The following is a 17327-nucleotide window of genomic DNA, read 5'->3' on the forward strand; positions in this document are numbered from 1 at the left end:
GGGGGGGGGGGGGGCACTGGTCTTTGGGACAACCCTGGGGCAAATCATCAAACCCCTTGTAAAGTGGGGCAAATCATCCAATCCAGGGGGTGTGGTTTCACAAAACCCTGTCAAAGGAGCAAGTCGGCAAGTCATTTTTTCTGTGAGGCATGAAGTTGGCAGTGATGTAAAGAGTAGTCATGACATAAGCATAGAGATCACTAGGACCATAGTCGGTTACTACTCCTACAATAGAATGCCCGTGCGTTGCTACGAGCTACAAGGCATATATTTAAATGAATCAAACAGATGATTAAGGTTGTCTCGAAGGTCGGAGTTCATTTCTTCCTCATATATTTGGGCGTGTTCGAACATCAAATGGGCACCCAGCATGCACCCCAAAATTCAACCATCTGGACAATCTGGACTTCTTCAAATCTAGACAATATGCGGAGGAGAAATGTGCTTCTCCGGACTATCCGTCATTTTATCTCCAACACACGGTCCTAACACAAAAATTCAACCCACGATGTACCACTCCCTTTTTCTGTTGAACCCATCCCTTCCTGCTTGGTTTCCCGCCATAGCGGGACATTTCGCTGGAGCCCTCTTCTTTAAAACCAGATGACGCCCACCTCACCTCGCCATGGCGCCCTCCCACCTTCACATTGTATATCCCCACGGATCATCAAGGAGGAGTCCCCCGCCAACTACCCACTCTCCACCCTGATCCCCACCCCTTGTGTTCGTGCTGATCCGCCACCGCCATCAAGGGAGATCTGATATATCCTGAGTCATTGCCACATTGTAACAAAAAGTCGAATATCATGCATTACCGCTAAGTATTCCTATGCCACCGTGTCCATTATTAACTCTTGAAGCGACCGAGCAATTCGTTTACCCTTCTATCCTAAAAGTTTCACCATGTTGCAACTGATATGCCACCGTGTTTGTTGTTTCTACATTTAACCATATGTGATCCTTGATAGTCATTTCCTTCTTTGTTTCTTCATCTAAAAAATACGTGGATTTACAAACCTAAACTCCATAAGATCATAAGCTATACAATTAGCCAATAAAGGTCACCCAATGTGACAATTATATTATTGCTCGCCTATTCTGTTGGAGACCTACTCCCTCATTCCTATGATTAAGGCATAAATCTTCGCTCACGCCCCCCAAGAAGTAGCAGGGCATTACTTTGAGGCAACCACGCCAATCAAAATAAACATGTCATCATCAACACTCAATATATACCAACCCTAACAGATTAAAGTATCCAACAAAAATGACGCACTAACAGACGCTCTCACCTCATCCATACCCACCGCTCACAAAACATACCATATGTATCCTTCAGGCAGAAGCAAATAGTAGCATAAGAAATTAAGCTCATCAAAATATGAATAAAATCCCACTTTGCATAACCGTGTAGAAGATGTGAAGCATGCACATCTGTATCTTCTTTGAGAATCATGTCCAGCACCTGCCGGTATGGCAGAAGCATTGTCCCTGTTATCCTAAATTCACCATCAAAACCAACACCAAAAACAAAAATCTCTTCAGGAGAAGTCACACAAAAAACCATAATCCCATGACCAGGAACTGATTGGCAAAAAATCAAACCTGGAAGTAGCAGCCGCTTTGTCCACGACCCACAGGCAGCATCGCTCCTCTGAAGAACCAAAAAGAAGAAGAGAAGATGCATCTCTACAAACCATCTACAGAGTTAAGTAATGCGAGGCCAAAAACATGTCCCAGCAATATAAAAGACGTTATTCATGAGTATGTTAAATCCGGCCCTCATCAAGATACTCAAATCATGTCTTCCTATCTTTCACTTAACATTGAAACCATTCTGAACATATCTGCTCTATACTGTAAATCTTAATGCACTTCACAAAATCAAGCATATGAGAATAGTATGAATATCAGAAGGAGATCATTTGCAAGTTCATGTGGTGGCCAAAAACTGGTTCTTTCTGTAAGTAGAGTATAATTCTTGTAAAACAGAAAATCTTCTAGTATTAAAAATCCTCGAACATAGAAATATGTTTTGGTGATATCTTGACAATCATTATTCTGAATTGCAGAAACTTAGTATCCTTGGAAAGTAGTCGATGAACTCTACAGCTTTCATGTGGGTGCCACAACCAAATTATGAACCCAATTATTCCTAGAATTTAAAATAAGCTTTTGATCTACTACTGAATATGTGGTCAACGGAGATCTATCCTTGCAGCAAAAAGGAATCAAACAGCCGTGAATCCAATGAAAGAAGTCCTCTTTCTTCTCTTCTCTTCTCTTCTCCTTTCCTCCTTGTACAACTCCCAATCTCCTACAGTCGGGCATAAACTGTGTTTGCAAAATGTAAACATACGGGCAGGGCCACACAAGCCGACTTCCAATTGATATATACTGAAGCCGACTTCAGGTTCACGAACACGCTGGATAGATTTAACTGTAGTACAAAAAAAAGAGACACAAATGCCAGGCATAAACTGCGTTTGCAAAATGTAAACATACAGGCAGAGCCACACAAGCCGACTTCCAATTGATATATACTGAAGCCTCATAAGCTGACTTCCAATTGATATATACTGAAGCCGACTTCAGGTTCACGAACACGCTGGATAGGTTTAACTGCGGTACAAAAAAAAAATGAGACACAAATGTCAGGCATAAACTGCGTTCGCAAAATGTAAACATACAGGCAGAGCCACACAAGCCGACTTCCAATTGATATATACTGAAGCCTCATAAGCTGACTTCCAATTGATATATACTGAAGCCGACTTCTGGTTCACGAACACACTGGATAGGTTTAACTCCAGTACAAAAAACTGCAAACCGGATAAATGTCGATATTTTAAAAGAGCTTGTGTACTGTGCTGGATAGGTTTAGGTCCATCAAAATTTAAATACTCTCATATTGCTCTAGGGTGTAATTTATTAGCATTCTATTTTGAAATTTGATGCATCTTCATTGAACCATCGATGAATATTTTCACCTAACATCAGGTCTATTTTGAAATAGCCATGAAGATTTTCATCACATGGTCACTCATGGACCATCTTTGCCTTCAGATATGTGCAGGGCTATAACAGCAGGTGGGAAGATGAGCAGCTAACTATATAATGGCTGCTGAAAAACATGACAGTACCAAATCGAAAAGTGACACTCTGATAACTATATGATGCCAGCTGGTAAGATTGTACATGATGCCAGCTGGTAAGATTGTACATGATGCCAGCCAGTAAGATTGTACATGACTTCACGGGGCTCGGAGGGCGGAAGCCATGGCCGATTGTTCACGTGTTTGCAGAGGAGTTTGTTGTGGTTTTCATCCGAAGAAGCGACGGGGAGGGAAAAACGGACATGTATATGGCAGTAAGGGTTTTTATACTGCAACCATGCCGGCCTGACGAGACGAGCCCCGCGGAGGGCTCGGGAGGCTAGGAGCTCCACGTACTCCTCGATGCTGCTAGCGAAGTAGGTCGAGCCGGCAGCGTCAAACAGCTGGGTCACCCAAGTCGGTGCTCCAATCACCGTCGGTGAGCTGCATTTTCATACACCTGTCATCGTCGGCATGGCCCACAAGCAAGTTTGCTGACAATAACTGGATATTGTGGGAGCAACATACATCTATCCCCTATAATTATTTACCTCTCTTGTAGACTATCTGAATCATTTATGCGGAAGCTACAAATGTTCGTGCAGACTAGCGATCATCTTCATGAGTCGACTCCAAAAAGCATCCTAAAGCTAACAGTTGGGTCGATCGTATAATACCTGAAATGTCATTACAAGAAATTCAGTGAACTTCAACTAAAAGCTCGACGGCAAGACAATTAGCTAAAGTAATTCACATGCAACATCCAAGGTAAATCGGTGGCCTCAAAAGTTGGTTTTCCTGTGTTATAACAAAATATGGCATTGGCACTTAAATATCTACATAAAAGTTCAGAAGTTGCTTTCCACGCTTATCATAAGAATCCTTTATACAAGACTTCATAGGCCTTATCAAACTTAGTTCAAAAGCAAACAAATGAAGTGTCCAATTGTTGCTACCTAGTAACCCTTTAAATCCCACGAAGGAAATAGGTACAGCCATGAAATATTTCTTTCTTTACTTGATCATTTTTAAACAGCTTGGTTTATAACTGGAAACCATTGCGTGGGCAGCTGCTTTTCCATCTCCTAAAGCATCGACTCTACAAATATAACACATTTTGTCACCGGAAACTCCTGAACCATAAGGTACAGGGGTGGAGCACACGACGCAATAGAGCAGAAGAGAATGATGTACCTGAAACTTAAAGGCCACATTAAGGCATCATTCAGGGCCGGACACTTTTCCCACAGTAATGGAACTTGCTGTTCTACTTTCATATTCTAACCTTAAAAAATATCCTGAATATCCATGTAAAGGTGTTGGCACTTCGGGGAGTCCATTGTTGCAGAAGTGAAGCACTGCAACTACAGTTTCCCCCCATCATCTAATGTAATATATTTGATGTCCGTTCGCTGAATTTCAGGATGAACGAAAATGAATTACTCTAAATGATCTTCAATGTCAAAAAAAAGAGATAGTTAAGCATATGAGGAATACATCACTAAATAAAAGGAGTAATTGTAGAATTAATTGGGAAAAACAATAGCAACAGAGAGCATATTTTGGGTCTGAGATCAGGAAGCCAGGTATTTTAATGGTTCAGTACAGACCATATTGTCAATCAACAATGCAAATCAAGCACGAGTATATTTATTTATTAGATAAGCACTTCCTTACAGGCCCAATGTTATTAGAAGTTAAGTAACTGGACAGGGCAAACATGATCCATTATACGAAGCTAGCTTTATGTTAGACGTAAATGCTCTTCATTCAACTTGCTATGAGAAAAATTCACAACCATGGAAACGCTCCATCCTTCATGTTAGATTAACCGAGGATTCCCATGAAACGCTTAATTTGCCTACCAATTAATCAACACCTTCCTCTGCCATATTCCTAAGATGGTGTAAGCAGGACACATGCTTCAACTCCACCAATTCGGCATGCCCCATTGTATGTTTTTTTCTCACCTCACCAGGTCATCTTATTTTGTCAATTGCACCAAGCAAACCAATTCAGCAGGCCCCAAAAGAAGAGGTCACGAAAAGACAAAAGGGAGTGAGAAATTTTACCTGCACAGACCAAGAGGCTCACCGGTCACCCTCCATCCACGCCAGCACAGACCAAAAGGGAGTGAGAACAACCTTTATTCCTCCTTCATGCCATTCAAAGGGAACCATATTGATCAGCAAAGGGCCAATTAGTAAGCACTGAAACAGAATAAATACTCACCAGGCAATAAAACACGGAATTATCAGTTATGGTGGTGGGTTTTGTAGCTTCACTAAACAGAGCATTGTGTTGGTATGCATCTGACCTTATCTTTACAATAGAACATGTTCTAGAAAAATAATGTAATCTTCATGCAACTTCCTAATTGTGTATGAACTGTTAAATTTTGCTAATAAAACACAATACTCACTATTTAATTTGTGTATGCAAAGCAGTTGATTTCAACCTTTTTGGGTGAAAAAAAATCAATTCATGTGATTGGGCAGATAAACCTGTAGCAACGAGGGCCGGGGACTCGGGTATTAAGCAAGATGTTCTGCAGTACGAAGTAATTATTCAGTTACCATTTCTGCGAATGCATAGAAAATATGTTGCAGGTCAAACACGGAACAAAGCATGATCAACCAAGGTCAAAATCGGCATCTACCATGAAATGAATTAATCCAGTTATGCAGTCAAATACAACTGTCAGTCAGCTAAGCGAAGCTACAGTCCATTCAAGCTGAAAAATAATAAAATTCATAAACCCCACTTTTTTAGATTGGGAACTCTAATTGAGGGCAAGATCCAAATCACTTAATTGGCAACTACACGCATCACATCCCAATCCATATCTGCATCGAAATTGAGGTCAAACCTACTCTTTGCTACTTGAGAGATTGGTGGAGAGTAGAAGCAACCCAGCAGCGAATGGAAAATAGCAGCACCGAACGATGTGCTCGTCGCACATGATCACGAGCCCCCGGGGCCAATCAGCCGCCGCTCGGCCTCGGCATCGAGACGACAGGGGGAGGGGGCCGAGGAATTCAGGGGCTGGAAGGGGATCGCGGGAACCTACCAATCTTTAGGAGGGGGATGTGCGCCCTTCTACGCCGAGCGGCGGCAGCGAGGTGTCGTCGTGGAGGTGCGCCGTGCTCCTCACTGTCATCAGGGCCAACGTCTCCAACACAGGCGCCGCTTGTCCTCTAGGTCAGGACAGTGGGATCGAGGCAGGTGGGGAGGAACCGGCACGACCTGGGCGTCGGTGCGAGCCGGCGCGATCTGAGCGCCAGTGCGAGCCGCCGACGACCTGGGAGTCGGTGCAAGGCGGCAATGGTGCGAGGAGGCGACGTCCGCGGCAGATCGTATTCCTACCCACTCGCTCTCGTGAGGAGGCGACGGCTGTGGTGGAGCGTAACCCTAGGACGAGGGAGTCGATGAGGATGGTTTTTTGTTGCGTGTGTGTGCGTAGGTGGGACGAAAAAACCAGCAAAATAAAACGGTTGAAAGTGGTGGGACGAAAATAAACCATACTATTCAACCAACTCAGGCATTAAGAGTACAGATATACTCCCTCCGTCCTAAAATAAAAGTTGTACTAAAGTTAGTACAAAGTTAAGACACTTGGCAGAGCATTGTCTCAGGTATTCAAACCTTTAAACGGGGTTGCATATGGCGTGTTGGCACGGGATCAAAAATCAACATTTGGCAAGATCTCTAGATACCATCAAGTGAAACTCGAAAAGTAATAACACTAAGGGGTGATACACTACTGAGAAAAGTTGAAGAATTAATTTTTCCACACACTGGAGACTTTATTCAATCAGTTTTTTCGCATGTGGATGTTCACCGAATCCTCCAAATACCTCTTTCGCGTGGAAGTGTTACAGGATTTTCTTGCATGGAGTGGTACTCGATCAGGGACGTTCTCTGTTCGGTCGACCTATCACGTGGAATTTGAACATCAATTCGGTCATCAATGGAATTGGCCAGAGGGTCAAGGCAGTTCCCAACTGAACACTATATGGAAACATATTTGGAGTCTTCATATCCCAGGTAAAGTGAAGCATTTCGTTTGGGAAGTTCTTAGGGGAGTACTACCTTGTTTCGGAGTTCTTGCGGGGCGTCATATCCCAACAAGTGGTGAGTGCCCAATCTGTCATATTGGGTTTGAAGACATCCAACATTGTTTATTCACTTGCCCTCGTGCTATTGAGATTTGGTCTGAACTTGGTCCGGTAGATGTTATCACAAAGGCGGTTGCTGAAGACCGGTCTGGATTAGTCACCATGGAGATTATTGGTAGGGCTCAAGTTGCTGCAGGAGAGCTGTCGTTGCCCGAATTAGTTGCAATTGCAGCCTGGTACATCTAGTGGCAGCGACGGCAATTCGTGAAGGGAGAAAATATTCTGACCCCTAACCGCACCGCTACTGCTATTAAGGTTATCTGCACTAACTTTGTTAGAGCGACAACTCCTAAACAGCCAGTTCGAAGACATGATCATATGTGGAAGAAACCAGATAGAGGGGCAGTTAAAATAAATGTTGATGCTTCCTTTTGTGCTGAAAATTTATGTGGAGCTACAGGTGCTGTTGCTCGCGATGACCGAGGTGATTTTATTGCAGCAGCTAATTGGTTCATACCACATGTTAGTAATGTTGATGCAGCTGAAATAATTGCAGTTTGAAATGGAATGATTCTCGCAGAAAGGATTGGGTGTAATTCACTCATCATAGAATCTGACAGTACGGTTGCTCTGGAAGCCTTTAATCAACAAGAAACATACTTTGGTCCTGAGGCGGCTATCATGACGGAGTGTAAGCAAATGGAGTTGGAATTTGCAAAGACTTCCTTTGTGCATTGTTTTCGTAAAGCGAATGAGGTAGCAGATAGCCTAGCTAGAAATTCTCTTACCATTAGATTTTCGGGATTTTGGGATAGTTATATCCCGGACTTTATTTCTCCTCTTTTTGTAAATGACTTGTCTATTATGTGAGGAATAAAAGGAAAATCCTTCTCTGAGCCCGGGCTCATCTGCACTCGTATTGAATAAAAAAATCAAAACAAATACTAAAAAAATTCAAAAAATCCAATTTTTTTCTCATGGTAGAAAATTTGATGCGTGAGGTCCGACCCAATTTTTAAGTCATTTAGACAAATGAGCAACTCTCGGCAAAAAAGAAAAATTCGAGGTCTATAAAACAGTTTACTGTTCATGTACTGTTTTGACCCGATTTGTCTTTTTTACTGAGAGCGCCAGATGTCCAAATAAGCTAAAATTTGGTGCGAACCTCACGCAACAAATTTTCTACTATGAGAAAAAAATTGATTTTTTTCGAATTTTTCTAGTATTTTTTGTGAATTTTTTTCTGGCCAGGTGTAGATGAGCCTGGGCACCGAATCGTTGCACTCGGAATAAAGTTTATTCGCTGTCAAAAAAAAAGTTGAGACACTTATTTTACAACATAGGGAGTATATAAAAAAAGAGAGAGCACCACCTATAATATAAATTAAACATTTAATTAGCTTCAATACAAGAAAAGTAGGACCAATAGTCGGTTACTACTTCCTTCCAACTGCGTGCGTGTGCGTGTATAGTCAGCACTAGCTGCTCTCTGCTCCTCTCTCTTTTTGCGGGGTACTCTCTGCTCCTCTTTGACGAGATGTTAGGTATATCCTCCGTAACATAATATAAAACACTTACATCGTGGGACAGAGGGAACGGCAAATAGCCTAGGCTAATTAATAGTAATATCCTGATAGATGCACAAAATTCGCACCGAGCACCGAGAAGTGAACCTCATGGTTTTCTTGATATTCCAGCTCAAGATGACACATCTCAACTAGTCCAGGATCGAGGCTACAAACAATGATTGGTGCATTGTTACCAATGATACACTGCACCATGGTCCTTTCAGCAGTGTTCTTGTTCACCAGTACACAGCCTACAAACCATCAATCAAATCAAACAATGGTAATGCACACAAATACTAGCTCCGTCTCAAATATAAGAAGGTTTTTTTAAATTTACTTAAATGATTGTAACCACCTTTGTAATGCAGAGACGGTCGAGTGATGGCGGGTGGCGGTGCACGTACGGCTCGCCGGGCCTCAGTTCACAAATCAAATCAGCCGTGTATACAGCAGATTCGATATACGGTATAATTGAGTAAGCAACGCCACCATTGAGGCACAAACATGTAATACGCCATAGGTAGGTAGGGATCGGAGGGATGCAACGGTGGTGGTGGGAGAGAGCTGCGGGGCATGAGATGAGACGAGACGATGTGATTTCTGGTGGTGGGGTGGGGAGGGCAGCGCTTGCTTGATTAAAGGGCTTGCAAGAATGGATTAATTCCTAATTAATGACAATCCAAATCTGTAGATCCCCTTGCCTGTCCCAGTAATTGTTCCTTCTGATTGATTCATACTCCTATCTATATTCGATCAAACCAAAATATTACGGTTCCAAATCAGGAGACTCCCTCCCTGCTAATAATATCTGCCTGTCATTCTAAGGGACCTACTATTTACTACTCTAGGTATAAGTTCCCTGGAAAATTTAAATTGGTTTAAGTCATTTTCTTAGCCGTCCGATTTCAATCTAACGGCTCCTGTATCTTCCTCCTCTTCTAAACCTCCTTCCACCAGACTGTTGCAGCGTCGTCCCCAGCCTCACTCTCGGCTCGGCCTCACCTCCCTTCTCCCAGAAAATTGACTTACAACAATTTGTTTTTTCTTTACGAAAAGAACTCGGATCTCTAATAAAAATAGTTGAGAGAAGTGGACCAAGGAACGACCAATACCACCACCAGAATGAGCTAAATGCCCTCACTGTTTGTTCAATCAATTTTCATACACATGTTTTCACCCCCAAAGAAAAGACAGAGATTTAAAACCAAAGCAGATTCATTCTTCCAAGACGAGTACCAACCTTTTAACTGATGGCACACGTATATAACAAAAAGCGATGAATCAGTACCAACCTTTGAACATGACGCGGTATATATACAAAAGAAAACTAACGAACAGCAACCGCAAACATAACTCGCTGCATCCATCAAATGTGCTTGTCAGGTAATATCATCTCAATAAGGCTTAACACTAATCTAAAGGAGCAAGAGTATCCAAGGTACATGAACCACGCAAAACCAACCCCAGTTACACTATAAAATTATCCCATCTAGTAGGACTGCATGGCGTCATCCACATCTGCTTCCCCTTGCACTTCAGCTGGCACTGAACTAATCCATCTGCTAGGAAATGAGAAACAGGATTCAGTCATGTATGTCAAGTAACCATGCTGCACAGTACGACAATATAGCATTGATGTACAATTCAAACTAACAATCTCAATCATATGGGGTAACAATGTCGTCCATAATTTTGCGCAATGTGATTTGGGCGCTCCTTTATGTATGCTAATTTCCGCTGAACCTTCTGTTATCGAGGGATCCGCAAAAAACAGACCTTACGTGTTATCAGTTTCGTTTTGAATGAAATGAAATTGGGAGCTTTGGTCCCTAATTTGAAAAAAAAATGTTATCCAAAGAAAATTACAGACTTAAAAAACAGAACCGAAGCATGGCATCAGAGGGAGGGAGCTACCACCGAGTGAGAACGGGGAGGTGGCGGCGCAGCAGGGGCCTCCAAGAGGAGGGGCAGAGGGCACAGCCTCTTCGTGCTAGAGTTTGATTCAGGGGAGGAGCCGATGGCTACACTCGGTAGGAAAAAGAAATCCAACCGGTATGACTTACTGAGCGGCAGGTGGGTAATTTTCGTGAATCCTTTGCCCTCACTGTGATGGAAGCCGGGTTTCCGGGTGCTGCAAAAATTACAGTACGCCGAAGTCGCTGCATTTGCAGATTCTGGGAAGCTGGAAACTCGTCTGGTTGGGATTCTGCTGTGGGAAAGCAGAAGCTGGCTGTAAAAGCCGAACCAAGCAGACCCTCAACTGACCAGGGTCATATACCACTGCTTCACGTACTAAACTCAAATTAGCATGCAACACACATGACCATAGAGTATGCTGTTTATAGCACCGACGCAAATAGACACAAAATCCTACCTACGATGATTATCCAGGAACAGGGAATGAAACTCAATTTCTGGATTCTACTTTGTTTTACGGGAATTGCTTCAGTGCACCAGTGCTAGCTGAAACCTTTACGAATTCACTATAAAACAACCCCCCTACAACATAATAATCATCCTTAAATAGGGTTGCATTGTCAAATGCTGTGAAGATTATGACATCCAGATCAGTAAAGCCCAAAAGCTCCATCCTGCATTCTGCGCATGCTGGAAGTTTCGATCTTAATCTACTGCGCCAACGCTACACTCTCACATACCACTATAGATGATACTGCCACTAGTTAGATGCCCTCACCGTTCTCACAGATGGAGTTACTTATTTGACTGCCTCGTAGCATACATATTTATGGAGAACAAACACAGTTTTCAACGACATTACTTTAAAATTGTTGCAGATCTTCAAAAAACAGGATGACAGGCCTTGGGTGCATTTCATGGATTTGAACTGTTGTTTGACCATGAACAGCAAGGTGGAGCAGCCAGTGCTAGCACGTATATGGAGAAGTTCAGAGAAGCTCATGAGCATTTTCAGCTAATGATTAGCATCACACAAAGCCATGAAACTGTAAAATGTAAGCTCAGAGCAATTCATTAAAATGTATGTGTCGAGAATACTACCTGCGTCATGGGCAACTCAAAGCAGACATAGTTCCAGTAATCAACTAACTTGTGATCATCAGGTACCACCTCCCTCGCCCTACCCGCACAAAATATTGCATAAGCATCAGCTGCGTACCTGCAGTAAGAATAACTTCTAGTTACTAATCAGACTGAAAAAGAAACACCATTGTACAAATACTCCATATCTAACAAATGAATTGAGAGGGCAGCACTCACTTGCCGACGCCACAAAGCTGCGTAATATGGGTCCATTCATTTCCAACATACTGCTTGGACAATTTCTTGATATTGCGTGTCCTAATATGCTGCAACCCTAGAGGCGCTAGATACTCCGCCATCTTGTCAGGATCAGCATTAATTGCAGACCAAGGGTCAGGATAGCGTTCAAAGAAGCCATCCAATATCCTCTTGACCTACATTAGTTAACAGGCGGGATTGGATTCTTGTATTTAAACTTGAAAATGGTATTGACGGGTCAGGGAACTATTTCTTAAAACAAATGGAATACTAATCTAAGTTCAGCGCTACACTTACACAACACAGGACAAGCACGATAAATAAATAGGAGCATACAACATGCAACTGGTAAATTTGCCTGTGCAGCAATATGGTTCTCCAAAGATCCATCAAAACGAAACAGCAGTTCTCATTGTATATATCAACTATAAAATGCATCTGACAATTCCAATTTGGTTATCTCCTGGACTTACAAATAGCGACAAACGGCATGATTGGCCAATTTTATATATGAAATAAGTGGGGACAAAGAACGATCACTAAGATTATTCATCACTTTTACAGAAACACATGCGAGTTTATTTTGCTTTCATAGCTATCAGAACTCTCATCGGTCAAATTAGTTGGCAGGAATTCAGTTCAATGGTTTTGATTCCAAAAGTTCACAGGGGAAGACAATTAATCAAACAATCTAGGAGCTTACCTGTATACCCTGTGTTAAGTTGAGGAACATGCAGATGAGCATAACCTTCCACGGGTCAGAGGCATACTTCTCCTGCAAGAGATTATGAGGAGAGCGTGGCGGTGATACCAGCTGGTCCAAGGGAACGCGTCGGTATTTGTCTGAGCGCTTCTCCGCAGCGGTAAACACTGGTCGTGGTTTCCTGATCCTCGTCTTCTTCTCAGGGGTTGTCTTTTCTTTTACATTTTGTTTCTTCTGTGAGCCTGAGGTGGAGCCTGAACCTGAATCTTTCTTCTTTGACTTGGACTCCACAGAATTGTTAGCCTTGAAAGCCTTGGAGGTTTCACTCATAGTGAGCTCAGGCAACTCAAATGATGGGTAATGCCGAGGTGGCAGCTTGGATAGATGATCAGTGCTTCTAGAAGGTTGGGGATTGAGATCTTGCCGGGCAGATCTATAGCAGAACGGATGAAAGGATGCACCAGAAGGCGATGAATAATTGGGACTCTGCTCAGTACAATTGGGAACCAAATCTTTGGGTGCCAAAAAGCCTTCAGTCAGCGTCTGCTCCTTTGTCATCTCCTTGAAGAGTTCGCATTTGCTGGGAGCACAGGCATGGGCCTTCTTGCTGTTCCTTTTTTCAATATTGTTAACCTTTGGGGCATCAGTTTCTTGGTCCTGTTCTGGTAGAGCTTTGGTTCCTTGTAGCTGAACACAGCAAGTCCGGCTGGAGTCAAATGGCAATCGTGACTTGCCAGATAGTTTCCTTTGCTTCTTCTCCCTCGTCTTGTTTTCCGGGTTTTGCTTTACTTCTACACTAACTTTCTCTTGTGATCCTGAACCTGAATCTTGCTGCTTTGTCTTGGACGCTAGAATGGTGTCCGGCCTAGAAGCTCTGGAAGCTTCATTTGCAGCGAGCTGAGATGACCCAAATGATGAGTGACCCCGAGGTGGCAACCTGGCCAGACGATCAGGGGTTCTGGGAAGTGGGGATTTGCGATCTTTGCAGACGGGGTTATAGCGGAACTGGTCGAAAAATGCACTGTAAGGCGATGAATGGTCAGGATTCTGCTCCGTGCAACTGGCAACAAAATCGCTGAACGGCACAAAGCCTTCGGGCAGCGGCTGAGGCTGTTTCCTTGCCTCCTGGATGAGCTCATGCTTACTGAGGACACGTACACGGGTTTTCCTCCCGTTGCTCTTTTTAATCCCCTTGCAGCCATCATTCTCTCCCTCTTGTTCTGGTGGAGCTTTGGCTCCTTGTGATTGAACACAGCGACTCTGGCCAGGGTCAAGTGGCAATGGTGACTTGCCAGACGGTTCCTGCCTCCTCTGCTTCTGTTTCTTGGTCACCTTCACCTCCTGCTCCTGAATTGGGGTTTCGGCAGCAACGGATGTAGCAGATGACAATATCTGCTCCACACGCTTGCGCTCCTTCTTTTTAGTCGTCGCAGTCATGGCCTCCTCCCCCTGCTCTTCCTCCAAGGTAGGATTTTGGGCAAAAGACAGCGCAGCCACCTTCTCCTTACGCATCTTCCTCTTACTCATCGTCACCGCCACCGCCGCCTCCCCCAACGTAAGAATTTCGGGAGCAGGTGACTGAAGGAATGGCGCAGCGAATAGGGGATTAAAGGCATGGCCAGGGTGAAGTGGCAATGGCGAGTTGCCAGATGGCAGGTCTGACTTGCCGGATGGTTCCTGCCTTCTCCTCTGCTTCTGTTTCTTCACCTCCTGCTCCTGAATCGGAGTTTCTGCAGTAACAGATGAAGAAGGAGGTGACAATATCTGCTCCACGCGCTTGTGATTTTTCTTTTTCGTCACCATCATGGCCTCCTCCAGCTGCTCCTCCTCTAAGGTAGGATTTTGGGCAAAAGGCAGTGCGTCCACCTTCTCCTCTTTATGCATCTTCCTTTTTCTCATCATCACTGCCGCCTCTTTCAACGTTAGGATTTCGGGAGCGGCGGCTTGAAGGAATGGGGCAGCGAGTAGGGGCTCGGAGACATCGCCGGTGTGAAGTGGCAACGGCATGTTGCTGGATGCTTCCAGCCCCATCCTCTGCTTTTGTTTCTTGGTCACCTTCTCCTCCTGCTCCTGAATTGGAGTTTCAGCAGCAATAGATGTTGAAGGAGATGACAATATCTGCTGTATGCACTTGCCCTTTTTCTTCTTGGTCGTCGCTATCATGGCCTCCTCCCCATGCTCTTTTAAGGTAGGATTTGGGGCAAAATGCAGCGCGTCCACCTTCTGCTCTTTAGGCATCTTCCTTCTCCTCATCATCGCCGCAGCCTCTTCCAATGTTAGGATTTCAGGAGCGGGGGATTGAAGGAGTGGGGCAGCTAGTGGAGGGTTACAGGCATGGCTGGGGTGAAGTGGCAACGGCAAATTGCCGGATGGCTCCTGTGATTTGCCGGATGATTCCTGGCCCCTCCTCTGCTTCTGTTTCTTGATCACCTTCATCTCCTGCCCTTGAATTGGGGTTTCAGCAGCAGCAGATGTGGAAGGAGATAACAATGTCTGCTCCACGTGGTTGCACTCCTTCTTCTCCCCCCGCTCCTCCTCTAAAGTAGGATCCACCTTCTGCTCTTTACGCATATTCCTCTTCCTCATCATCGCCGCCGCCTCTACCAACGTTAGGATTTCAGGCGCGGGGGACTGAAGGAATGGGTTACAGGAATGGCCAGGGTGTAGTGGCAACTGCGAGTTGTCGGATGGCTGCAGCTCCATCCTCCTCTTCTGTTTCTTTCTCACCTTCACCTCCTGCTCCTGAATCGTGGTTCCAGCAGGAACAGGTGTAGAAGGAGATAATAATATCTGCTCCATGCGCTTGCGCTCCTTCTTCTGCCCCTGCTTCTCCTCTAAGGTAGGATTCTGGGTAAAAGACAGCGTGTCCACCTTCTGCTCTTTATGCATATTCTTCTTCCTAATCATCGCCGCCGCCTCTTCCAACGTTAGGATCTCGGGTGCGGGGGACTGAAGGAATGAGTTACAGGCATGGCCAGGCTGAAGTGGCAACAGCAAGTTGCCGGATGGCTCCTGCTCCATCCTCCTTTTCCGTTTCCTTGTCACCTTCTCCTCCTGCTCCAAGATTGGGGTTTTGGCCGCGGAGGCACAAGGAGATGACGGCATAATCTTCACATGCTTGCACTCCTTGCGCTTCTGCTTCTTCTTCTTCGACGCCATCCCGGCCTCTTCCTTCCCCTCCTCCAAATTTGGTTTTGGGGGAAGAAGCAGCGCCGCCGCCTTGTGCTGCTTAGGAATGAAACAGAGTGTGCACATAAGCAACACATACAGGTCAACACCAGATATTTAAATGAAGATATGCAAAATATTCCACAACCTTGTTAATGAAATTCAGATCATTTTTGCTGCCAAGGTTAGAGCGCTGCATGTTGTGTTTCTGTCTCAAAGACAATCTGAACCCAACCTGCAGTTGAAGACCACGAAATAAGATTTAAGAATAAGATCAATAATCAGTACTGGTACGTGATATACAAAGAAATCTAGCTACAGCAGGAGGTTTGTAAGAAAATAAACACATGGTTAAATGAGTGATAGGACAGTGAGTGGCAGATAGAAGAACATTCTATCCTTAAGTATCTATTCAATAAACTGGAAAGAAATGCATCTTGTTACAGTACAGGTGTAGCCAAGTAGAGTTGAAAGCGTGCTCACAAACCTCCACCGACAACCTGGCGGAGATTGTACAGCGTGCGAGATAAAAGGGCAGAAGCATTTCATCAAACAGCTCATAGGCAAGGAGAGGAAGGGTGCATTTACGAGGAGAGAAAAGCAGCCAAGATCGATGAGAGGGCCAAAGCGGCCGGCCTCGCCTCCGCCAGACCCGGTCGCCCCCACAGGAGAAAGCCCCAAACCAATCCTAATTGTAGCTAGCGCGGCCCCGCACCTGCACGGTCGAGAGCAGGGCGTGGGAGGAGGAGAGACGTGCAGGGGAGATGGAGATGGAGATGTGTGGCTCGAGTGAGTATGGGAGGGATGCACGCTCACGTCGGGTCGGAGTCGGCCAGCAGAGCACCACCGCTTGTTGCTCCCCTCCTCCGTCAACGGCGACAAGCCTCCCCGCCCCGGGGTACCACCGTCGGATGCGAGGAAAGCCAAGGGGCTCCTCAGCGCTTCACACACTTTTTTTTTTGAGACATAGCGATTCACACACATGTGGGGACGGGACGGCACGGGCTCCGGCCCAGTTCAAATGCTTTTGCTGCTGCTGCTTTTGAAAAACTATTGTGTGCACGAATTTGAAAAACTATTGTGTGCGGGTTCGCAAAATGTTCATGAATTTGATAAAAATAATAATGTGTTCATGGCGCATATCAGATTTTATGCCGATTTGCACCTTGTGGGTTACTCGCTACACTATCATGCATAAATTATAAGAGATGATGGAAATTTCCCTCCATTCCCTCGGCCTACATCCAATTGGTCAGATCTGGACAGCTTGGTTGCGGTGATCTACATCCAATTGGCTGTGTGCTGCAGTGCCTCCTACAGCTCCACGATGTCGACGGTCATCGAAAAGTCTATTTTCCAGGCTAATGGTTGACTTCGACGGTGAGATGCAAACTATGGGCAGCGACTTGACGCAAAG

General features: G+C 44.6%; 1 protein-coding gene and 1 long non-coding RNA gene across 18 annotated transcripts; both read right to left on the reverse strand.

Moving 5' to 3' along the window:
• Positions 1-298: 298 nt before the first annotated feature.
• LOC123119150 (uncharacterized) lies at positions 299-6533 on the reverse strand. Of its 9 annotated transcripts, none has more exons than XR_006458461.1 (5): positions 6166-6533; positions 5168-5643; positions 3647-4507; positions 1606-3539; positions 299-1499 (listed from the first exon to the last, which is right to left on the reverse strand). It is a non-coding gene; the product is annotated as an uncharacterized lncRNA (long non-coding RNA). The 9 variants fall into 9 exon arrangements; XR_006458467.1 differs by having other exon boundaries at positions 5168-5676; XR_006458466.1 differs by having other exon boundaries at positions 3647-3772; positions 4381-4507; positions 5168-6533.
• A 3445-nt stretch (positions 6534-9978) lies between these two features.
• LOC123119151 (uncharacterized) lies at positions 9979-16891 on the reverse strand. 9 transcript variants are annotated; one of them, XM_044538855.1, is made up of 6 exons: positions 16398-16672; positions 16059-16145; positions 12743-15967; positions 12019-12215; positions 11800-11917; positions 9979-10340 (listed from the first exon to the last, which is right to left on the reverse strand). In XM_044538855.1, exons 1-6 carry the CDS (start codon positions 16452-16454, stop codon positions 10332-10334), a joined length of 3693 nt encoding a protein of 1230 aa, XP_044394790.1. In that variant the 5' UTR covers positions 16455-16672; the 3' UTR covers positions 9979-10331. The 9 variants fall into 9 exon arrangements, with proteins under 9 accessions (XP_044394790.1, XP_044394789.1, XP_044394788.1 ...); XM_044538854.1 differs by having other exon boundaries at positions 12743-15970; positions 16398-16469; XM_044538853.1 differs by having other exon boundaries at positions 9979-10343; positions 12743-15970; positions 16398-16469.
• Between the last annotated feature and the right edge of the window lie 436 nt (positions 16892-17327).

Source organism: Triticum aestivum, chromosome 5D (genome assembly GCF_018294505.1).
Source record: "Triticum aestivum cultivar Chinese Spring chromosome 5D, IWGSC CS RefSeq v2.1, whole genome shotgun sequence".
In the NCBI taxonomy this organism is placed as follows: domain Eukaryota; kingdom Viridiplantae; phylum Streptophyta; class Magnoliopsida; order Poales; family Poaceae; genus Triticum; species Triticum aestivum.